Here is a 26,120-nt window from a genome sequence, read left to right on the forward strand (position 1 = left end):
ACAGTGCAACTTTTAGAAAGTCTTCAATTCTATACCAAAATTCACAGTATGGTAGCATCATTTGTATTTTTTAGGCTTCTAAAACATTATTACGTATGATTTGCAATATTTGATTTGTTTGCCAGATTTATTTTATTGATATTACTCCATAGTTTTGTTCTTTAATTAACAGTTACTGATGTGGTGTGAGCGTCAGTTTACAAAAGAATCCGCTCTTAAAATTGGAGTGAGGTGATAGTTTATGCTCCGTTGAAGGCCTCAAAGTTACTGAGGTGATTAACAACAATTGAAAGCGCTGTTCCTTTGCTTTTTGTGTTTCAATTTCGGTGCATATACTGATTTTTTGTCGTGGATGGATACCCCATATCCTTTTTTTCTATTATTTATGATAATGTAACCATATTTGTAATACAATAAGTAAAGAAATTGAATCAAAACTGCAAAAAAAATCCTTGATCATAATAAAACGAGTCTCCAGTTATCGTATGTAAATTGCCCGTGTTAAAGTAAAGGTATAATCTTGTCATCATTGACAATTATTCCAGAATGGTTACTTACACCCCATGATTTTGAGATGTCGCATAAGTATAATCCCAAGAGACAAATATAGATTAAAGATAGACCCGATGGATGAAATAAAAAATAAAAGAAAAACTGGCATGTCTGTAAGGGCCCAACGCGTTGTTTTGTTTCACATTTTGTCACATCCGGGCCTTTCATAGCTGACTATTTCGGTATGGATTTTGCTCATTTTTGGAGGTTGTACGATGACTTATAGTTTCTTACATCCAGTCATTTTTGCTCTTGTTGATAGTTTGGCAATCATACTCCAGATCCTAATTTTTATTTTTAAGCAAGGCTCCTTGTATATTTTTAAAATAATCAAATTGAATACTTATTTAAACAATACTTTTCCTTGGGTATCAATTTTCCAGGATTTCTTGTTAAAGCAAATCATTAAATGTTGTGACTTATGAAATTCATATTTTTACTGAGAACAAATATAAATTTAAAAAGCATGCCATTTAGAAATGGCGTCCAAAAGATATTTGAAAATGGGAGCCGATAGATAATTTTTGATACTAAAATTCCTATATATCACTGAAACTTTGTCGAAATTCGAACACTTTGAATGTTAACGTATATTGGCGGCCATTTTGAAATAGCTATCGACTTTATAACATTTTGACATCAGAAATAAGTTCAGGGCATTGCCACCATGTTCTACTTTGATGTGAAGTTTCGTTAAAATCCGAGCAATTTAATTTTAAGAATATCGGCGGCCATTTTAAGATTAGCACACAATAATCAAATTTGGAAAATCATATTTTTATCAATTTATCAATTTTCGATGAAATTCAGAAAGATGTTTCTCAAAATGTATGCACATCTTCATATGCAGCACAACGACTGTTCTAAATTAAGTATCTGTCCTACTCATACTTTTGGAGGTTTTGCGTCCACAAAAAAAAAAAAAAATTCACATAACTTTTTCTCCTCAAATTTTCACATAACAATAATACAAATATATATACTAGTAAATAAGAAGATGTGGTATGAGTCACAATGTGTAAAAAGTAAACAATTATAGGTCAAAGTACGGCCTTCAACACGGAGCCTTGGCTCACAAAGAACAGCAAGCTATAAAGGGCCCCCAAAAGACTAGTGTAAAACATTGCAAACAGGAAAACCAAAGGTCTAATCTATAAAAAAAAACGAGAAACGAGAAACACTTATGAACCACACCAACAAACGACAACCACTGAACAACATGCTCCTGAATTAGGACAGGTGTATAAAATGCAGCTGGTTTAAACGTTTTGCACATTTTCTTGCTTTACTCAACCAAAGTACAAAATTTCAACTGTGTCCTACCAACACTTTAAGATTTTTATTTGTCACAAAACTTGTTGTAAGGAAATGTCGTCATCTTATAAACAAATAAGGATATGTGTGTGGTACGATTGCCATGAATGATATTTACATTCAACTCATGTCCACCAGAGACCAAAAGACGATGATGCAAACAACAATAGGTCACCGTACGTTCTTCAACAATGAGCAAAACCACATACCGTATAGATATCCAGAAAAAGCGCTCCTGACGCACTATTTCCAATTCGCAGTAGGACGATAGAGCTGCTGGTCCACGAGGACTGTCATTAGCTCAGTCGTCATTGCTCTGGTACTAACTGGTCCACGAGGACTGTCATTAGCTCAGTAGTCATTGCTCTGGTACTAACTGGTCCACGAGGACTGTCATTAGCTCAGTAGTCATTGCTCTGGTACTAACTGGTCCACGAGGACTGTCATTATCTCAGTAGTCATTGCTCTGGTACTAACTGGTCCACGAGGACTGTCATTATCTCAGTAGTCATTGCTCTGGTACTAACTGGTCCACGAGGACTGTCATTAGCTCAGTAGTCATTGCTCTGGTACTAACTGGTCCATGAGGACTGTCATTATCTCAGTAGTCATTGCTCTGGTACTAACTGGTCCACGAGGACTGTCATTATCTCAGTAGTCATTGCTCTGGTACTAACTGGTCCACGAGGACTGTCATTAGCTCAGTAGTCATTGCTCTGGTACTAACTGGTCCATGAGGACTGTCATTATCTCAGTAGTCATTGCTCTGGTACTAACTGGTCCACGAGGACTGTCATTATCTCAGTAGTCATTGCTCTGGTACTAACTGGTCCACGAGGACTGTCATTAGCTCAGTAGTCATTGCTCTGGTACTTACTGGTCCACGAGGACTGTCATTATCTCAGTAGTCATTGCTCTGGTACTAACATGATTTATGACATACCGTTCTTAATTTCTCCGTTTACAAATTTATAAATTATTAAGAAACATAGGTTCTAACTACCTGAGGAAAAGTTGACTTTCGATGAATTTGGCTGTTCTTTTATATCGCTATTGGTCATATAGTTCCTTACGTATCCAAGTATTTGTACATCATTATATACATGCAATATTTAAGGTGCAATAGTTTCTTAATTTTCTGTATATATATGAAATGTATTTGTTGGCATTAGTTTTTTAGCTTTGGTATTTCTGTGTTAAAAGGGTAGCCTGTACCAAGTCAGAAATAAGACAGTTGTTTTCCATTCGTTTGGTGTGTTTGAGATTTTGATTTTGCCATTTTATAAAGGACTTTCCGTTTTGAATTTCCCTTGGAGTTCGGTATTTATGTTATTTTACTTTTCTTTTTGTAACAACAAAACAATCGTTGATGATAGATGTCACTTCTTTATATGAAGCAACAAAACAATCGTTGATGATAGACAGTCACTTCTTTATATGAAGCAACAAAACAATCGTTGATGATAGACAGTCACTTCTTTATATGAAGCAACAAAACAATCGTCGATGATAGACAGTCACTTCTTTATATGAAGCAACAAAACAATCGTCGATGATAGACAGTCACTTCTTTATATGAAGCAACAAAACAATCGTTGATGATAGACAGTCACTTCTTTATATGAAGCAACAAAACAATAGTTGATGATAGACAGTCACTTCTTTATATGAAGCAACAAAACAATCGTTGATGATAGACAGTCACTTCTTTATATGAAGCAACAAAACAATCGTTGATGATAGACAGTCACTTCTTTATATGAAGCAACAAAACAATCGTTGATGATAGACAGTCACTTCTTTATATGAAGCAACAAAACAATCGTTGATGATAGACAGTCACTTCTTTATATGAAGCAACAAAACAATCGTTGATGATAGACAGTCACTTCTTTATATAAAGCAACAAAACAATCGTTGATGATAGACAGTCACTTCTTTATATGAAGCATTTGCATTTGAGAAATTTACAAAGTGTTATTTTTTGTTTTCTAGCACAGAATCAATACCGATACAAAATAGTGCTTCAATACTGATTTCAATTCTACTTTGATCAATTTGCATCTCTCTCAGGCAAAGTTGATCGTAGGTGAATTTAGCTATTCTTTTAGGTCCCTTCTATTGGCCATATAGCTCCTTAAATATACAAGTATTTATACATCTTTGGCTAACAAATTATTATGATTGAGCGTTCCTGATGAAAGGAAATGCAGAAAAGTGCTATAGACCCACAATAGAATAAAATATAGTGTTATTTTCTTTCAATTGTATGTAAGACTGTGTTTGTTTCTGCCTATTTCAGTCCACCTCTGTGTAAAGTTATGTGTCCATTGTTCTGTTTTAAGCCTAGATAATGTTGAATTCATACCTATCTTTGAGGTTGTGGTCAATACCCATTAACTGTTAATTTATGCATACTTAGTATTGAAAGTAACCCAAAGAAAGGGTAACAACAAAAAGACATCTAGACATGCATAATATTGATTCGATGTGTAAAACCGCTTGCAAGAAAAAAAAATTAAAGGAACTTCCGATGCTCTTCTATGAGACGGTATTAATAGTAATTCTATCAAGCTTTAGTTTCTTTGCTTCAGATGACACTATATCATTTGATATCGTATGGAGACATATAGCTAATATAAAAATGAGGAGATGTGGTATGATTGCCAATGAGACAACTATCCACTAAAGTTCAAATGAAGTGGATGTAAGCAATTATAGGCAACCGTACGGCCTTTATCAATGAGAAAAACCCATACCGTATAGTCGGCTATAAAAGGCCCAAATTTGAAAAATATAAAACAATTCAATTGAGAAAACTAACGGCCTAATTTATAACAAAGCAATTTACGAAAAACAAATATGACAGACATGAACCAACGACAACTACCGAACTACAGGCTCCTGACTTGGGACAAGCACATAAAGAATGTGACGGGGTTAAACATGTTTGTGAGCGCTCAACCCTCCCCTAACCTGGGACAGTGGTGTACACTGTTACAGCTCACAACATAAGAACAAACTATAAAAATTAGTTGAAAAAGGCTTAACTCATCAGATGGATACCAAGCAGAAAAAACATCTATCAAAACACAGACCGGACATGGCAGGGTATTTATACACCCATAACAACAAAAAAGACACGAAGTACATATCTGACAATACTTCAGTTACTGATGCTAGTTCAGAGCAATAACAAATAATAAAACAAATCAGGTATCTAAGACTAAAATGTTGTATTTTTGTGTTAATTTTGTTTGTTTGCTGACTTATAGAAGTTTATCCCATACATCCTTTTATATATTCTGTTTTATCTAAACCAAATATACTTTTATCACACCATATGCAATTTAAAATAATTCTTTGTGAAGAGAAGACTGAACGACCTTCCAATTTCCAAGAATAGGAAGAATGCATCGCTGTGTAGACTCTAACGTTTGAACTCTTCGAATGTAATTTGTTCTAGTCATGAATATGCATTAAGTATTTGCCACTGGATCTTAACCAAATAAAATCAACCAATCAATTATTTATAACTGACTGTCAGATGTTCCATTTGTTGTAAAGAAATTATCCACGTGACTTATTACAGCAATACGTACACTATAAACTGATGAAAAATACATCATAGAAAATTGACGATCTTGATGATGAAGTTTCAATTTTGGACGTACATCCAGTGTATTTCAAATATTCCTCCTCATCGATTAAAGTTTAATATGACTAACGGTTCAATTAAATAGTATCACCCCATGTTTGATTGATGAGAATAAATGAAATTTCAACACAAAATAGATTTATTAAAATTATATTTCACAGAAGTACATACATTTCATAACACCTTTACTAACGATCATTACAACACAATAACTAGCGTGTAAATTATGTACATTTCATCGAATGTTTGACAGTTCAACGTGATTATCTTTAATGGAGGACCATTTATAGTTGACAGATGCTGTTTTTGAGTCGTGAAAAGATCTCGTGCTAGTTGTTGAATACACGCAAGTCTTCTGTGTCCCAATTCCATCCGAAGGACCTCTCCTCAAATCACTCATTTTACAATTAGTGTTGAAAAGTAAGAAGACGTATGGGTTAGCAGTCGAGTTAGCAACTGCTAAAGATCCCAAAAGTCCATAAACAAGAGGTGATATGACACAGTGATCTCCGTAGGACATAATCATCTCTGCTATAAAGTACGGTAACCCACAGACAGCATATACTGCTACTATAACGAATGTCATTTTCAGAGTTTTAACTTTTGCCTTTGGCAGTGAGCTTGACTGTGTGCTTTGTAAATGAATTTTGCCGGGTTTTATTGCTTGTCTAGATTTTCTACCTTCTCTTGCTTTTCGAGCAATTTTTAAAAATATTCTTGTATAGCAAAATATTAAAATAACAAAAGGAATTACGAAAACTATGATACCAATATAAGTGAGAAAGGCCTGTCTATGTGACTTTGGCGTTGTCCGAAATATATTTTCACATTGACTTCGATCACCGTGCTCCACTAATCGAAACACATAAAACATTGGTAACGAAGCTACAACTGCTACTGTCCATGCACAACCAGACATTTTCCAAACCTGAAAAGAAATGGAATCATATAATATTTATTAGAAAGTTAAAATGGTCACTAGTCTGTATCCAGTGCAATGATTATTGGCTATCGTTTTCCTGGAGACAGACATAAACACTGCGTGTTAACGCACAAAATCGACGAAAGTAATCTTCATTTTGTAAACTTGTTTGAAGAGTACATTGCGGTTTAAGGATAACTGTTTTTTTATGAATCACGATTTCCCACAGGGTTAAGAGGCTATTCAAAACTATTTCATCATTGAGATCTTAGACAATACAAGCAATACTTTTACGTCGTCTCTTATATGTTACATCAAATCTTAACCACCGCTTTTTCTCAAAAGCTAGTTGTCTGGGTCAGACGTTAATTCAATAAGAAAGTCATTGGAAAGAAATATTTTTAATTTATAAGATGGACGTAGAAAACGTTCATTACCTTTCTTCAAAACCTGTCACTTTGATTCTATAATTGAAGAATCTATTTTTACAGAGTCTGGTAATTTGGTTGGGTTTATTGCGATCTTACACATATGTACGTATTGCTTTCATCTCGTAATCAACGATTAATTCCGATAGCTTATATGTTTGACTTTACAAAGAGTCTTGAAAATGTATAACAATAGAAAATTCCTACTTGTAATGTAAATGGAAGAATTACATAACTTGTCCTAATCAGACACATCACATCGGTTATTTTTGAGTTTGAAATTGTTTGATTTAAATCATTTATTGGAAAACTGTTTTCTTTTCCGATGTTCTGACAGATTTTTTCAAGAAATAAACACGAAACAAGCTCATCATCTACCAACAATTTCCTGACTTAAAAGTTTTTAATTAATTACCATATTGAACTTTTAGTGGTAATACATCTTCTAAATACAGACTTATTATATAGTTGAATTAAACCATCGAAATCTGTAATCAGGATGGGAAGACATTCATTGCATTGACAGACCAGTTTCATTATGTTTATTACGTGATGATAGCATTCTAGCCATAGGTTCGTGTCACGTAATTGGAACCCATGTCACCTTACCTCGAATGTGTCCTAATGTATTTTATGCTCAAATTACATCGATAGATTTCGAGTTCGTTAATTGTAGGAAACATAAAGGTAATGGATCACTTATTCAGAAAATGAACTTGGACTCAAATTTGGTCAATTTTCTAATTGCTCGTTATCAAGTGACTTCAACATGGTATATAATCCATTACATTGTAAGTTATACAAGAGGGTCTGGATAGGGGGTCCTTCATTTCTGTATTCTTTAATTTTTTAGGCCATTTTTCTGTATTCTTTAATTTTTTAGGCCATTATTCTCTATTCTTTATATTTTAGCACATCATAATTCTCTATTCTTTATATTTTAGCACATCATTATTCTCTATTCTTTATATTTTAGCACATCATTATTCTCTATTCTTTATATTTTAGCACATCATTATTCTCTATTCTTTATATTTAGCACCTTATTATTCTCTAATCTTTATTTTTTTGGTCCAGTTTTTCTCTATTCTTTATTTTTTTGGTCCATTTTTCTCTATTTATATTTTTTGCCCATTGTTCTCTATTCTGTATACTCCCATCCACACCCTCATACAAATGGTATAGACATATGTGATGACCCATTCTAAATTACCATGACTTGGGGAATCAATTGAAATCTTTCTGTTGTAAAATATAATGAAGTATCTAAACAAAAAAGATGAACCTTGATGAAGTAAGATCAAATAAACATCACGTAACGATGCAATCATCTTATACCATGTGGATTCGAGAGTTAACAAGAGCAAAAGTAAATTAAGATATTCATCTAACACAAACTTCAGTATGTGATCAGAATAGTAGTAGCAAATTTCACTATACAGTTGTCAGCTAAACAGTTAGTGAAAAGATGGTCGCAAGAAGTATACATAAAATATACGATAACATATCATGAGGGTCACTATTTTACAAGTAATTGTCATCTCCATAATGCAAAAGTAATACGCTCGATCTGCTGGTAATTGGCAACTTTCAGTTGATCTTATTGAAAATAGTTGTTCAATACAGAAAGCCATAACACTTTTCGCAATGGTATGGTATATAGCATAAATGAATTAAAAAAGGGGTTCTAATGTCAATGACCCACAATGACACACAAACACTGTACCTGAATCATATTTTAATTTATTTCAATTTTCAGAAATGTAAGATTTTAACCGTCAAACTTAATATAAATTGATTTTTATATTGAACAATTCAATAAAATCAAAAGGTCATACAATTGATTCATTTCAACAAATACTCTTGTCTAAATGTATCGAATAATTTTGTTGAAAGATAGTACTTGTTGCTTTTTTTTATTGTCTGCCAAACAAATTTTTAGCAACGCATTTGATCTATGTTAATTTTGCAAAAATGTTCCTAAAATGTTCTTATTTTGCCGAATATCTAAAGAATCTCTCTTATTCGTCATTCGTCCTATACAGTCAAATTATGTCATGATATCAAAGCTTATATTTATATAGTTATATATAGATATATCTCATTTAATAATTCAAAGTTTGGCGATTATGTTGATTGTCAAAGGTTTGCGATTATGTTGATTGTCGATTCTTTGTCTAGAAAAACTGTGTTTCAATTCAAACTTTCAATATACATTATTTATTTTCATTAGATAATTTACATTTACCAATTGTTTATGAATTTGGTAATGTCCCTAGGTCAGAGAAAAGACTTTTATCAATCTGCTATAGTGTGATTCCTTTCCACCATCTATTTTTCATCAACGGATTTTAATAAGAGTAATAAGACGGGTGTCAAATGTAGAGCAGAAACTGCTGAATCTTTTGGAGCACTTGAGCTGATCCCAGATTTTGCTGGGGTTTTTGTTGATAAATCTTTAGTTTTCTGAGTTTTATTTTATGGACTGATGTTTGTCCTTTCGTCGTTTTTCTTTTGACCAAAACGAAAATTCCCCTCTGTGGCTCGATCTTGTATCTCAGGATAGCGACAACGAACATTCACCTCTGTGGCTCGATCTTGTATCTCAGGATAGCGACAACGAACATTCACCTCTGTGGTTCGATCTTGTATCCCAGGATAGCGACAACGAAAATTCACCTCTGTGGCTCGATCTTGTATCTCAGGATAGCGACAACGAAAATTCACCTCTGTGGCTCGATCTTGTATCTCAGGATAGCGACAACGAAAATTCACTTCTGTGGCTCGATCTTGTATCTCAGGATAGCGACAACGAAAATTCACCTCTGTGGCTCGATCTTGTATCTCAGGATAGCGACAACGAAAATTTACCTCTGTGTTTCGATCTTGTATCTCAGGATAGCGACAACGAAAATTCACCTCTGTGGCTCGATCTTGTATCTCAGGATAGCGACAAGGAAAATTCATCTCTGTGACTCGATCTTGTATCTCAGGATAGCGACAACGAAAATTCACCTCTGTGGCTTGATCTTGTATCTCAGGATAGCGACAACGAACATTCCCCTCTGTGGCTCGATCTTGTATCTCAGGATAGCGACAACGAACATTCACCTCTGTGGCTCGATCTTGTATCTCAGGATAGCGACAACGAACATTCACCTCTGTGGATCGATCTTGTATCTCAGGATAACGACAACGAAAATTCACCTCTGTGGCTAGATCTTGTATCTCAGGATAGCGACATAGTAAAAACACATGTTGTAACGAGTTTTCTGCGCTGACATTTTCTGAAGAATTGACACATTTAATGTAGTTTTTATTGCTTAAATCCGGTCTCAAACATCTGATAGTTCAATCTACTCTTAGTGAATTTGTCATCTGGATTCTAACACACGAATGAATTTAATCTGGTAAAACATGCTTTGTTATCATTTATACTCGTTAGCCGAGCTAACAAAATGACGATGTTTTGCAGGTGGACATTGTCTCAGTCTTAATATACTCCCCTACCTTGACATGAAAATAAAATTATCCTGGTTGACCACATATGCCAGAAAGATATTATATTTTATATAAAAAATATCAAAGGTTTCCCTTTTTTATTTTTAATTCTATAAGAATCATATATTGAAAATTATTAAGGATGTTGATTTAAGGGGGATATATCTTGTGAAAATGAAAAAAAAGTTTAGTCTAGACTTTTAAGCAGATATCATTTCGTACTACTGAAATTATACTCATTAGTGTTTTAAGATTATACAACAGTGGAACAAACACAGCTAAAAATATTTCAGAGCTCTTATTTTCTTATTTAGAGCTAAAACATGTCGCGTTTATTCTCCATAAAAAAATAAGAGTTTAAATGTATTCCTGCTGACAGTAATTGAAAAGTTGAATAATTCTAAAGAGGTTATATTAACCTCCTTGATAATTAGAATAATAGGTAGAAAAAGACCCGTGGATATAATTTTAATAGTCTGAAAGTAGAGTACAAATTTAAATACTGGGGACTGTGACAAAGTAGATTACGAGTAATGAAGGAAACAAATTCTCTGCCCATCGCATTTATAATTGAAAATCAAATTAGATCACTAGGATATCAACTGACTCCCCATGTCACAAAGTTACAAAGCAATTTTGTAATTTCAAAAATAGAGAGTGTAGGTAATACAAATACAGTCACCAAAGATTAAAGGACATATAACTACAGAATTAATGCACAGTCAACAATAAAATATAAACGACAGAAATTAACTCAAAAGCGTGACACAAAATGTCTTGGTCATTATAAAGTGTGTATAGAGAATAAATTAGAAAACGCCAACCAAGGCCTACAGAGGACAGGATGTGAACTCAAAGGCCTACAGAGGACAGGATGTGAACTCAAAATGTTGTAGATACAAATGCACACATATCACATCTAAAATGTACACAATTGTTTTTTCTTGTTCCTTATCGAGAAAAATATTTGATTCGCAAAATTTAAGCTTAGACCATCCAGTTGGTTTCGCAAAGGCTTAAGAATGTTTTGGTTTAGGGATGCCATTTTTCCAAATAAACGTTATGGTATTAAAATGAAAATCTGACAATCAATCAAGAGGATTTAAAAAATATCATATTTTCCCTGTGAAGTGATTATTTTTAACAACCAAATTTGAAGAAAATGACGTCAACCTAAAAACTCACAAAACACGATTAACAATTTAATTTATGAACTGATTTATCACTAGTCTAGCCCATTTCTGTGCTAACATGAAATATGATCACCACGTTTGTAAAATTGTGTATTATTCCAAACACTTACTTAAGAAGTTTCTACGCCCAGACATTAATGGCCTTAGTCAGCTTTGACATACCATTGTGAAATGTTTGCTATTAATGTTATTAACTTTGTAAATGATTTGACCGTCCAACTGTTTTGATTTAATCGCCATTTTAAGACTTATATAGACGAAATGCGCGTCTGGCGTACTAAATTGTAATCTTTGCTGACCTTCACTACCTCTGGGAGACGTTTTGTCGTCAGCACTAAGTTGGCATGAAAATGAAGTAAATGACGTAAAGAAAAAACAAGAATAAACATGAACGAATAAAAATTTAGTTCATTAACTGACTTATCACTAGCCCATTATTCAGCACTCTGGTGTTCACATCAAATATCATTGATACGATCATATTTGTGAATTTACTACTAGTATTTATAAACTGTTGAATTATTCGAAAGACTAAAAGGGGTTTCTAGCCCTAGGCAAAGATGGGTCATAACCTTTTGAAAATTTTGCTTTCCAATGTTCTTTAACTTCGTTATAGATTTGACCTTCCAAATATTCTAAATTGATCGCCATTTTCGCAAAACGAGCGTCTTGCGTACTAAATTGTAATTTTCATGATTTTTATTATCGCTGGGTTGATACCACCGCTGGGAGAGGTTTTGACGTCGGCACTGCTCTGACATGAATTTCATTGATGCGTTCATTTTCGGTAAAAAAAATAATCGGAAGATTCCAAGGGACATTCAAAAGTCACAAGTCAAAGGGAAAATAACAACATCATGGCAAAAACCGAAAGATGACGAAATGACAAACGAATACACAAAACATCACAGAGAAAACTCTTGAGGTAAAACCAGGTGCTGCAGAAGAGTTAACATATCCGGCTCCATGAGTGGCACCGTCATGTTGTTCATGATTAGATCACCCCCAGTTTTTGGTGGGGTTCGTGTTGCTCAGTCTTTAATTTTCTATGTTGTGTTTTGTGTACTGTTGTTTGTCTGTTTTTCTGTTGGTCTTTTTCTTTTTTTAGCCATGGCATTGTCAGTTTATTTTCTACATATGATTTTGAATGTCCCTTTGGTAACTTTCGCCTCTCTTGTACAAATTAGGTTTTACATTGTAAATTTACTGTTCATAAGATTTTGAAATTATTTGAAACGTAACGGTTATTGAACCCCAAAACAAAGATACTTCCTGTTTGAATGGTTTTACACTAGTCATTTTTGGGGCCCTTTATAGCTTGCTGTTCGGTGTGAGCCAAGGCTCCGTGTTGAAGGCCGTACTTTGACCTATAATGGTTTACTTTTACAAATTGTGACTTGGATGGAGAGTTGTCTCATTGTCACTCATACCACATCTTCTTATATCTATTTATCCATATCTGGAGCATTTTTTTTTATTTTGTGGTTTTCAACTCTTTGATACGAGCGCAGCTGAAGCGTCGTATATAAACAAGACGTGAGTCTGCGTACGTAGCTGTATACGACACTCGTTTCCAGTCTATCTTCTAACTTGATAGTGGACAAAAATATCGAGTAGTAATATAAATAAAGCATGCATTTGTTATTTTTGTGTTTGTTTTATAAGATATTTCTCTTACATATGAGATAAATAAGATACAAGATTCATACTATCAGTAATCTTTTCATAGCAATCGCATAATATGCAACAATAACTACAAATTAAGACGGATCTAAGTATGTGTCAATTGTCGGTAATGCATGCACTCACTCGAGCATTTTTAAGAGCGCAAATTTGTTTTCCATGTCATTATACTGTGTTTTATTAGTCTATATTTATGTGGTTTAATAGCTTTTGGTTTAATAAAAACAACTATTAAAGGTATAACTGATTTTGACATGATGTAACATACTTACGGAGATTTTTTTGAGTGGAGCCCTGATAGCTAGATGACGATCAATAGCTATTACAACTACAACGTTGGTGCTAGCCATCATCGTAAAACTTTGTAGAAACTTGATAAATTTACACATAAAGGCACCGGCATGCCACTCTCTCTGATCCTGATATTCCCAGATTAACTGTGGTAATATTGCTAACAGAACAACCATCAAGTCGGCTACTGTCAAGTTCAGTATGAAACTATTCACCCGAGACAGACTATTCATCCGTCTGTTCAGACGTCGGTTGTTCCACATCCACAACAACACAAAAATTCCTCCTAGTGTTCCAATGATAATCATTACATATAAGGATGCACGTCGTATAGTTTCATCATATTTCTTATCATGAACATTTTCACAAACGTTAGTAGATTTGTTACTTGGTTCTGTTGTGTTAAACATTTCTACTTGAGGTGTCAATGTTGAATAACTGGTGATATTATACTGATATGTTGTTGATATGTCCATTTTGCTTCATAAGCTTTGTACGTGCTGAAAAATAACAATGAATTCTGAATGGAAATGTGAATCGAATGCTGAAGAAAACATTGACAAAATGAACAACATGCACTCAAGTCGATATATATTACTGTCACTGAATACTGGCAAAGAAAATATGTTTTACAAATTGATTTATTTATTTGATCACCTAGAAAATCATCATTCTAGATGTTCATTTAAAAATAACATCACTTCTTAAAACATCTTAATTTTTGGCAACAGCGTTTGAATTAGTCCAAACTTGAACGACTGTAGACAGCAATCTCCACAACGTTCATTCCTGTTCAACAAAGAGAAGCGTAATGAATCTACAGCAACTAACACAGATTACTTCAAAAATTGACAAGTGGTTTAATTATATTTTCATATTTCCAAATAAAACGCATTAATGATGTACAGAACAATTATATCAAACGAATTTATTTTCAAGTATAATGACATCATAACATAGTTAATTAATAGCTTTTCTAAAATGATTGGTCGGCACACGTGTCAAACTCAGATATAATTTTCCTGTTATTGATACAATGTTTTCTGGACATTAATCATACTTTCGTCAGAAGCGCATGTAATTATAGCCCATTACAGTGTCAGTAAACTTAAAAACAAAATAGAAAGTGAAAGAGGATATTAGAAAACATGACGAAGAATTTAAAGCAGACCAACTCTTAACTGACACTCTTGAAATACTTTTGTAAGTGCTTAGCTAAAAGGTATGGAAGTTTGAAACATGTCCAATTTTAGTATTTTGATGCCACCTACGTTATGATTCATCGATTGTTGACGCCAGATTATACTACTTACGTATTAATTAGGTTCGAAATTAGTGGAACATATATATTTTGCGAAGAAATATAAAGTATACAAAATAGCAGCATCTTCACTTCGTTTTTCATAACTGTATTATGAAAAATTTATCACTACCAACAGAATTGTTATATTTTGTAACGTATAAATGGGAATCTCAAATTATATCATTAAATTCCCAATTTAGAAAGAAAGAGAGGCTGAAGATACCAAGGGGATATTCAAACTCATAAGACGTCGACAAACTGACAACATCATGGCAAAAACAATAAAGGGCATGCACATAAGGCTAGATGTTATTGACTATATTAAGTGATTTATTTAATTTATCAGTTTTGTTTATGCCATCATCAACACTCACTCTCAAAGAAACGTGAACAGATATACAAAACATTGTATAACGTCAACAACAACATATAAATCAAATTATCATGTTAATTTTATTGTCTCGAGAATTTTTTTTGTTCTTCGGCTCAAAATATAATGGTAACGACAAACAAAGTAATCATGACGTTTAACCACTACCCTGTAGCAAAAAGTGATAAACTAGTTATCATTGTACTTTGTACGTAAGATCAAATTCATCATTCAAACAATACATCACATTCATTTATTTAATGGATGCAGTGAAGAAATTAAGTACTGAAAATTGAAATTGATATACATGCTTCATTTATAGACAATATATTGCTATGGAAAACAGGATATCAACAAGCCCTGTTCCAATATGCCATTAACATATTAGAAATAAACAAGGGATATTACTATGGAAAACAGGATATCAACAAGCCCTGTTCCAATATGCCATTAACATATTAGAAATAAACAAGGGATATTACTATGGAAAACAGGATATCAACAAGCCCTGTTCCAAGATGTCAATAACATATTAGAAACAAACAAGGGAAACTCCCCTATACATTATTTCACAGCGACAAACTACTTGCATTTTGTAACTGTTGGTATTACAAGTTAATTAATGAAAAGCGAGAATTATCATTCGTTAATACCTTACGTCAGGCATTAATGCAAATATGAAAGAGAAAATTAAAAAAATATGAATACTTATGTTTGACAGATTAATATCTTTCAAGGGGCCACAAAAAGCGGCCTTATCATCTCATTTAATCTTACTAGTAATCAGTGCTTTAGTTCTGGCATTATGTGAATGTTACATTGTGATTGTATATTTTTAGTTTCTAAATATGGTTTTTATGTTAAAACGGCAAAGTTTACCGTAGACGTAGTTGGGTCTTCGGTGCATGCCCTTTTCGATTTATGCTTCGGAACGCTATTGCGTGCTGCCTCATCACTTGATATGTTTACCCACCAACGTATTTATGGGACTTACACGACGGGTTCACATGTGGAGCAGGATCTGCGTATCCTTCTAGAGCACTTATGTCTGTTTTATGAATTTTATCTCAGCAACTGATGCTCCAAATGAGAGTGAATGTATATATTATTCTTTTAGGTCTAACCGCCTTGGTGGTCTCGTGGTAGCATGTTCGCCTCGAGTGCGGGAGGTCGTGGGTTCGAACCCTGGCCGGGTCAAATCACAGACTTTAAAATTGGTATTTGCTACTTCTCCGCTAAGCACGCGGCATTAAGGAGTAAGAGCAAAGACTGATCGACTCGGAGTCAGAATAACGTGTCCGGGTAAGGCGACATGTCTTCCTGCGGACTCTCAGCGTGTCGGTCTAGTACAAAGGAGGGTAAATATTCATATTGCATTAACATGTTCTCGTCCTGAATATGCATATTAATTTGCCGCTGGACGTTAAGCAGTCATCCGTCATCTTTTAGGATTTGGTAAACGATAAGGACATCAATCAGAAGAAAACCCGAATCCGAAAAAAAGAAACGGAAAAGACATGGAAAATAGTTACTGACAAAAAAAAAAGTCACTATTCAACAATGCAGATTTAACTCAACATAATACCAAATTCATTTAAACAGATGGTATAAACTGTCTTAAAATTGCTTGAGTGATTAATAAATAACTTACTTCAATGGGTCTTAGTCTTTGGTAACGCAATACCTATCACTGTTACACTTGTTAAATTTCTTTGCTATTAACTGCGTAAATTTTGATATAGGAAATTGATAGAAAGTGAAAACTGTTTTTTTAGTCTAGAGACGCTGAATTGAATGTTGCAAACGTTGATTGTTTCATAATGTAAATCAGATTTCAGAAAATACATCTAGTTTTGAGATGCACTTGTCATAAAATAAAACTCGACAATCGTTGAGGCGTATTTCAGTAGCCATTATTCATGTAGATATTTCAGCAATCCATCTATCTGATTAGTAGTATTTGGACATTTTCATTTATGATTTATCTGTTCACTAGGATATTTTGAAAAATTCAATTTAGACGCAGAGTCGGTTATATACTGTAAATGTAACCTAATCTTCAACCCCTTCATATCTGATTCCAATGTCATTTTCCAGCGCTTATCGACTGTGTAATGTATTGTTATATTGTAACCTTTATTTCCTGGATGAAATATCGCGTATTTATTTTGTGATAAATGTAAATGATGGCGGCATACTAGACTATTCGTTATTATTTTGTCTTCAAATTGAATTTTGATTTAAAGAAAGTCTATGAAAATTTAAAATCTCATTTATTAACTACGCTTTATCCGAATACTAATTTAGCACTAAACAAAAACTATTTAAAATATTTGCTGTTTTTCTGTTGCATATACTGATTGTTCAGTCTTCAACTTGCATCTCTCTTGAAACTACAAAACAAGTTCAAGGTTAATATTCATCTTAAAATGAATGATAATTGCATTTTGTAGAAGACCCTCTTCAAAGTATCTTCGTATTTTGTTAATGTGGAGTACAACAAAGCCATAACGACGTCAGATAGGTTTCATTTAAATTCATTTGGATATCTTGTTTTCATCTTCTTTTACCACTTTGTCCATTTGAATCAGGCTATATAATACAGTTAAGATCCTTTGAAAGTTATCACTTCGTTCCGATTATATTTACGCCCTACGCGTCAACAAGATGATATTCATTTTCTGGAGCATGCCAGGTAGAAGTTTTCAAATGATTGATTAAGAAGACAAAACAAAAATGAAATAATTTCTGTTTGGTATGCTATTTTGTCAAATACATATATCGACATTCTTGTGATTTTTTTTTTAACTTTCATTATTTATATAAAAACAGGTTATTTATTTATTGCAGGTGTGGGTAAGTGTCAAGTAGCACATAATGAGTGAGTGCATCTTTGAAAGTGCAGAAAGAGGCTTTTTGGTACTGTTTGGGGATAGTTTGCTCCAGTATTTAATGGCTTAACAAAAGAAAGAAAATTTAAAGCAGTCGTTGGTTATTTGGTTTATTCGGTTTTTAGCTGTCTGTAGAAAGTTTGATGAGGAGATCTTGTATATTAGATTTTATTTCAACTTGCATTAGAATGACTTTTAAGAAGTATGTATTGAGATAGCTATATTTTTGTTTGCTATTTTGTATGCGAGCACCTGTTGAATGTCGAAGACCATGTGTTGACCCCTGGATGTTTTTTGGTTTTCTAGTGTCCTAGGGTTGCCTAGGGTTACTCTCTCATTGACGTATACACCACATCTTCCTTTATTTATTTGTAGCGTACCTTTGAAGATAATTCCAGAAACACATCAATCGATACCTTTATATTGTACTAGTTCGACTTATGAGATATTCAATGAACATAGGTTTGTTATCCGTATTTTTATCACCGAATGTTTACCTGTCATACTTATTATTTATAGTTTAATGTTTAGAAGACTATTATACATTGGTCTGTTTTCCTATTTCTTTTGACTACAGTGTTGTCTGTCAATCGTCGACTTAAGACTAAAGTTGCCTTCCTGAAAAATTTATATCATAGAAAATAGCGCCCCCCTCCCCCTTAACAAAATTTAAGACGAATGTACAAACAAGCGTAAACTCATATTTTCCTGTTTTAACATCGAACTGAAAAAACCTTCCACCACTAGGCTTTATATGTTCGTTATTTGGTTGTGTAACTTAAAATGTTGCATCAAATTTTTGTTATCAAAACTAATTTTTGTACCAATTATTGTCACGACACAGAATAATCTTTACGACTCAAAGACGCTTCATTATCAAACTAACTCTCTGTCTCCGAAAATAAACAAGGCGATAGACATACTTTCCACAAACAGATGCTGACATATTATTTTACAAACATAATGAGTGGTCATACGACTATTTTTGTTATAATTGTTGATTCGTGTTGGATCTGAATATTATTCGTAAAACCATTTTTGTACCCTAAACCAATTGTTTTACGACAAGAAATAATCTTAACGACTAATAGACGATTCTCTATCAGATTAATAACTTTCTTTTTTCCGAAAACTTACACAAGTACAGACATACTTAACACAAACAAATATCATTTAACAAACAGTATACTTAGTGATTATATTATGTTCTGTTTTATTGTTTGTTCTTAGTTTGCTTCTGTCTTTGACTATAAAACGCATCAAAGATACGAGACTTATAATTCAACATCAGACTCATCAGTAGCGCTCGAATAAAAAAATATGTTGTAAAAGTCAGAAATTAAGGCAATATTTTCTCCAATTTCGTCTGGAGAAATAGAAAAAAGCTCGTATATTAAAATGTTGTAAAAGTCAGAAATTAAGGCAATGTTTTCTCAGATTTCGTCTGGAGAAATAGAAAAAAAGCTCAGAATTATACATTACCAGCTAATCTTAGAGCTAATTCAAACCGACAGATTATTGACATATAGTTAACTTGGATTTTGAAAGCATCAGTTACCGCCTGATTGTCCATTGTATTCAAATTCTATCCTACATTCAATGAAATATATAAGAATTTTTCTCTGTGCCTTAAAGTGTTTCGTCATGTTCTAGATTTAATAAAAAATACAATTACCATTAGGTCTTGTATTCAATCGACACATGATTCTCACAATTTTTTCAATTAAGGTACACAAATGAATTGATTTCTATGGAAGGTCAATAGCAACTGGTTTTGTCATGCCACTTTATTCTGAGCTTTGTCATGCCACTTTCTTCCGAGCTTTGTCATGAACGGAGGGAAAATTGACAGTCCTTATAAGAGTATGGTGATCTTAGATAAAAATTCTCTATACATTTATTATATTGAACCGTCGTATAGAATGAATAACAAGTTGATATGTTAATTAATTTAGTGTTTCCTGAAACACACTGAAAAAGTCGTTTGATGACCAATTCAAATATATATAAAAATATTGTATCCGACTTTACACCAGAGTCCTGTTGGTCATCATTAAACTTTTCGTAAAGATTTTATCTAATAGTTAAAAATTTTAACCCTTAAATATTGTTATTTGTTCCTTTTGTAGTGTGGCTGTTTTTTACCCTTTATTTGAGTGTTCGCTCCAACTGTAATAATTCGTATTAAGTATGATCATGGAGGTAATATGGAGTCAATATAATACTTTCATGGTATGATACAACACTAGTATCACTTATGTTATATGATTTGCTGTTACAATCATGATTATTGACAACTGGGTCAGTATCCCTAATGTGCCTCAAAGTGAGGTACCAAAATATAAATAGAAATAAACAATCTGTATGCAATGAAATTGGACATGATGTTATTTCTAGTAATTGACTGAGCTTAACAATTTGTGCTTTTTGAAGAGCAGAAGACTGTACAACAAAGATATAAAAACTTCAGAGTTATTAAATGTTTGTTTAGAACTGAATTTCCAGAGAATTTAACTGTGTGAAAATAAGGACTTTTCACTTGCTGAAGCGGCATCACTATTGGTTATTTTGAAGACTTTATGTTGAACTCTAGAATTCTATTGGTTATTTTGAAGACTGTATGTTGAACTCTAGAGTTCTATTGGTTATTTTGAAGACTATGTTGAATTCTAGAATTCTATTGGTTATTTTGAAGACTGTATGTTGAACTCTAGAATTCTATTGGTTATTTTGAAGACTGTATGTTGAACTCTAGAGTTCTATTGGTTATTTTGAAGACTGTATGTTGAACTCTAGAATTCAATTGGTTATTTTAAAGACTTGAACTCTAGATTTCTATTGGTTATTTGTGTCGTTCGTTTGTTGTATTAATGACGTATACTCCACGTCCTATTTCATTCATATACATTACTACATGTTAATCAAATTCAGAGACAAATAGAACCAAAAACATATAAAGAAAGAAAATTAATATTTACTACCTAGGTCTTATGATAAAACTATAGAGTAGAAAAGGGTAGTGAGTCACTTTAACTGATGAAGAGGTAGTGTCGTTTTGGCTTGCAACTATGGTATCTATAAAAAATTATAGATATAAAAATAATACTTGTTCAACTTCACTGACCACCCAAAACATCGAAATAGTTTGTTCGTGTACTAATTTACCACTATTAAGCAATCTGCCAAAAATGTTAATACAAAATTGATAACAAATGATAAATTAAAAACTCGCAAAAATTATCAAAAAGAATATTATTTACCCCTGCTTCAATCAATAATACTTCAGAAAACTTATGTGTCATTATTAGTTTAAGGGTCAAACCCATTTGTATTCCAACATCAATATATGTTTTCTAAATGAGTTAAATGTGTTGGCACCTTTTAGTCGTATACAAAGGAAATGATATTTGGAAAATGTTTGTTAAAGATGTCAGTCACAGCTTAATGTAGAACGAAACATATATTTTGCATTATAACACTTACAAATCTGAATATAAACAGATTATGTTATAGGAGGACGGCATCACTTCTTTCAATTACAAATGGTCACTATGCGACTGGGATGATAGGTTCCTAATATAGATATTTATTTTTCAAATTATACATATAGTATTCAATATGATCTTGTAAGTGTCTCTGTCAGATATAGAGCACAAACTATATCATCTAAAACTAGGCTAGTTAACAAAGAGAAGCATCACGAATGTTCAAACTTAAAACTAACATTAATATGGTTTTCCGCAATGTCAGATAAAACTGAACTTACATTAATTTTGTTGCGCTTGGTACGATTTTTTGATAGACCATCACTGATTATACATGGAAAGCAGACGGAGAAATACAAAACAAAAACTTAAATAGTCAACAAAAGTGGTCTTCGAAAGTTGATACCTTAGTTAGTATTGGCTACGATTTTGACAGTTTAAGCAATATTAAATTTAAGAATGTTGAGCATGTTATGTAGAAAAACGTCAGGTGAAAAAGTAATACTAGGCAAGTCACCATAAAGACCGATTTCACGGAGAACTTCGACTCGCAAAAAATAAAAAATCATCCTTATACAAATAAACGAGGATTTGTTTTTATCCTGTGAGATAACAGTTATATGACCAACCGTGAGCCGAATTTGTTTTTTGCGAAAATGTCGAAGATTTAACCGTATTGTTGTCTTACAGTAATTAAGAATTCTAGTTAGCATCTAATTGGCGAATTAAACAGCTATTAGGTAATGGAGGCAACAAATGCCAAAATCAACAGACATTGCCGCCCTTGTCATTAGACGTAAAACATCATTAGATTAAACCTTAGCTATATTACTATGCAATATTGTTCATTTTATTTCTTTGGTGCTATTTATTACAAAAGTTCCAACATGCTGCAGTGTTTAATATCGAAACGTGTATTATGGTTTGAAATTTCATTTGATGATATAGTGTTTTTCATTAAAGAGTTATTGCAAAATTTTCAACGAAGTGAACAAAAAGATTTGAAATCAATAGTATGGTACTTGTTATTACGTTACTGACATGAACACAAAACATCTCAAACCCAGACTATATGTGTATAATTTACATGAAGTCTATGAAAATATGCTTAAAGGCTAAATACAGCCGGAGATGGAACCAGTGCGAACCATCCAAAAAAAACGAAAAAAAGAAAGAAAAAAATGGAAAAAGACGTGGATTTGTTAATAAAGATACAAAGACATGAACAACATGTCTAATTTGTATTTTCGGGTATAATATAAGATTATAACACAATGTTGACTGCTGCACCCCTATTTTTGACATTTTCCCTACTATGTCTGTTTGTTTTGTCCACACCTTGTTGTCAATATAATGGAATTATATGCGACTGTCATACAATTGAGAGGTTAAGCTAGCTATAAAACCAGGTTTAATCCACCATTTTTCTACATAAGGAAATGTCTGTACCAAGTTAGGAATATGACAGTTGTTTTCCATTCGTTTGATGTGTTTGAGCTTTTGAATTTGCCATTTGATAAGGGACTTTCCGTTTTGAAATTTCCTTGGGAGTTCGATATTTTTGTTGTTTTACTTTATACTGCACATTTCTTGTATTATTTATCAAACTAAGATTTTTTTTCACGAGTTTATGAAAAGGAAACTTTATTTCTAATTCAACATCAGAAAAGGATATCTACAATTTAATTTAAAGCGATGCTAATTTTGGATACAACTGCCTTCCCCAAAACTAAACATGCCGGACATAAAGCCGGCACTAGTTTATAATTTGTTTTTGGACAGAAGTACATATATACATTATTTAAAACCCAGAGGTATGGATTGTGGTACTCAATGCAAATAATGCAACAGACTCAACTTATTATAGAAATACATCAGTGATTTCACACGAATACAATACTCTGAAGAATGTCATTTGATGACGACGTAATTTGACGTAGAATCCTAACCAGTAAATCGAAGACCCTGATAAGGACCACCTCATTCCTTTCATCTCCTTTTTCAAACATCTTATGGTTTATTGTTATCCATATTTTACATATGAGAGGAAACGGGATGAAATTTTTATATTCCACTTTTTGCAATTGACCCTTCCCACAGAAATTTTCATTCAGTTGATATATTTAGATGATTTATATCAGCAACGCTAACAAGACATTTGTTCGACCCCTCAGAAACCATTTCCTATGGCTTTGGTTAATGTGTATATTGCTAATAATGACACTATTTAGGTTTCTGGAAATGATAAGGATAATTTGCAGTCTTACAAGTTCTCCGATGTCTACAAACTAACTTCAAGATATTTAATTATTTCAACAGAAGTTAGAATTTCTAGAATGACCTGAAACATTAGGTTGATAATTAATAAAGTTTCATAGCCATTTAAGATGTTTTAAATTACCAAATTTGTAATATATTAAAGGTTTACTTGTGACACTAAAACTTTGTCTTTCAAACAAAGAAAAAAAAAGATAGGACAAATACAATTGTAAAGATTTTACAAATAAACTTTGAATACACATCCTAGTTTAATGAACTGTAATAATGGAACAAAAAAAAAAACAACCCAAGTATTACCATTTCTATATAAATGAAGCCACAAAGTAATTAAAAGTTATCAGTTTCTTAATATTTTGTTTTATTTATATAGTAAATCAGATTTTTATAAGAATAATGAAGTTCTGCCTGAAAAGGGTCACCGATATAAGGATCATCTTTGAGGTAAAAGCTTGCGAATGTCTATGATAAAACTCAATTATTCAACAATCAAAAATTGTGTCATGATTGATCCTCAGCAATATATCGTTTTTTTGTAATTACGTTTGTGATAGGCAAGGTTTGCCTGTATGCTAAAATATCTGCGTGCTTCCGTACGTATTTATATTTATGGATCATACACCAGAAAATGTCAAATGTGTTGCTGTATGTTATCTATTTTTGATCAAAACTGATTATATTTATGTCACTCATTCCCAAATAACACCTTTTATACATGGCATAATGTCGAACACAGCCATTTATGTATTCAATTATTTAACAAAAAACATAATGGAAATATGCGCCTACAGAGAAAAGTGATCTTCCGAAAAGAAATTTCTTTCCAAGAAGTTTAATTACTGAAAAGAAATGAAATTATAAGGCTGACAATTGTCCCTATTTATTCTGATATCAATTGACATTCTGCACAATATGTACTTTTAGGTTTCTAATAAATGTTCACAAGTCTGATTATATTCTCTAATGAAAATTTAAGTACTTTCTTTTTCCGGAACTCCCACGATGGTATTAGCTTACTGGATATAAATGTGTCCGACATTTCAATATATCAGTTTAAGACATTTGTTCAGGGGTATGATCTGTGAATAATACTTTCTTGTATAAAGACAGAATAAGTCGTATACAGACAGAATATCTTGTATAAAGACGGAATATGTTTTGTATACTGTTGTTTGTCTTTTGGTCTTCTTTTTTTTTTGCCATGGAGTTGACAGTTTATTTTCGACTTATGAGTTTGAATGTCCCTTTGGTATCTTTCGCCTCTTTCTTGTACATTATGCATAAATTCTGATTGATATTTGAATTCATCCCTGAACTTTATAATATGCAATTCTCCAATTTTAAATCTATCACTTTCAAATCAAAATGTGTGTATGCTAATTATCGATTTGACTAACTTGTCAGTATAAGTCTAACATTTCAAAAATCTGTTTAAGGTCAGCACAACCTCCTATTTGTTTGAATATGTTAGGAACCAATGAGATACAAGGTCATTTATAATTGGAAGGATGTAAATGAAATTCGCTTTAATTACATCTAAACCCAATTATAACTATTTAACATGTGGGGAAATGGGACAATTGAATTTGTCTCGCTCTATTTTAGGTGCAAATTGAGCAATAATCGAATGTCAACATTATTTTACTTCAAACTGTTCCTGATGAAAAGTAATCCAAAAAAGCACTTTTACAGTACAAAATTATGTATGTAAATTATACTTGGATTTACAGGCTCGTTCTGAATATGCATGGAATATTTGTCGCTGGTCGATAGGGCTAAAACCAATTAATCAGTAAATCTACATTCGTTTGGGGTGTAATGTGAGAATTTAGTATAAAATGCAAGTCTTTTTATAGGTGTTGAAATTTTGCTTTGAACTGCTTTAAAACTTTCAGTTTGTGCTATTACTCTTAGATCGCTACTTTTGTGTAATTTGTCATTTTGTTCATTGTTTTTGTGCTCGATACCGATCTGATTAGTTTAACACATTTGAACTGATTTTTTACAGTTTGTTCTATTGATGAGCAGTTACACCACTATCCCAAGTTGGGGAGAGGGTTGAATGTTTACCAACATGTTTGGCATCGCAGCATTCTTAGTGTGTCTATTTCGGATGAGGGGCCTGTAGTCTAGTGCCATGCATGTTTGAAAACAAAAATCTTATTAGCTTAAATCAGGCCATTTTTAGGCTCTCTTTTGATTTGTTGCACTCTTTGTTATCCGATGCCTTTTATAGATTACTGTACGACATT

The 26,120-nt window shown here is 32.8% G+C and overlaps 1 protein-coding gene across 2 annotated transcripts in view; it reads right to left on the reverse strand.

Moving 5' to 3' along the window:
* Window positions 1-5,645: 5,645 nt before the first annotated feature.
* Window positions 5,646-26,120, reverse strand: part of LOC127734242 (arg8-vasotocin receptor-like) — a 46,192-nt gene continuing 25,717 nt past the window's right edge. Inside the window, exons 2-3 of one of the 2 annotated variants that reach the window (XM_052244018.1) lie at window positions 13,524-14,042; window positions 5,646-6,452 (exon numbers count right to left, since the gene is read on the reverse strand). In XM_052244018.1, the coding sequence (XP_052099978.1) occupies window positions 5,760-6,452; window positions 13,524-14,018 (1,188 nt within the window). In that variant the 5' untranslated portion in view covers window positions 14,019-14,042 and the 3' untranslated portion in view covers window positions 5,646-5,759. Of the gene's footprint in view, window positions 6,453-13,523; window positions 14,390-26,120 lie in introns of those variants that run through there. The other variant, XM_052244019.1, reaches the window with a different exon arrangement.

This window comes from Mytilus californianus, unplaced genomic scaffold (assembly GCF_021869535.1).
Source record: "Mytilus californianus isolate M0D057914Y unplaced genomic scaffold, xbMytCali1.0.p SCAF_3, whole genome shotgun sequence".
In the NCBI taxonomy this organism is placed as follows: domain Eukaryota; kingdom Metazoa; phylum Mollusca; class Bivalvia; order Mytilida; family Mytilidae; genus Mytilus; species Mytilus californianus.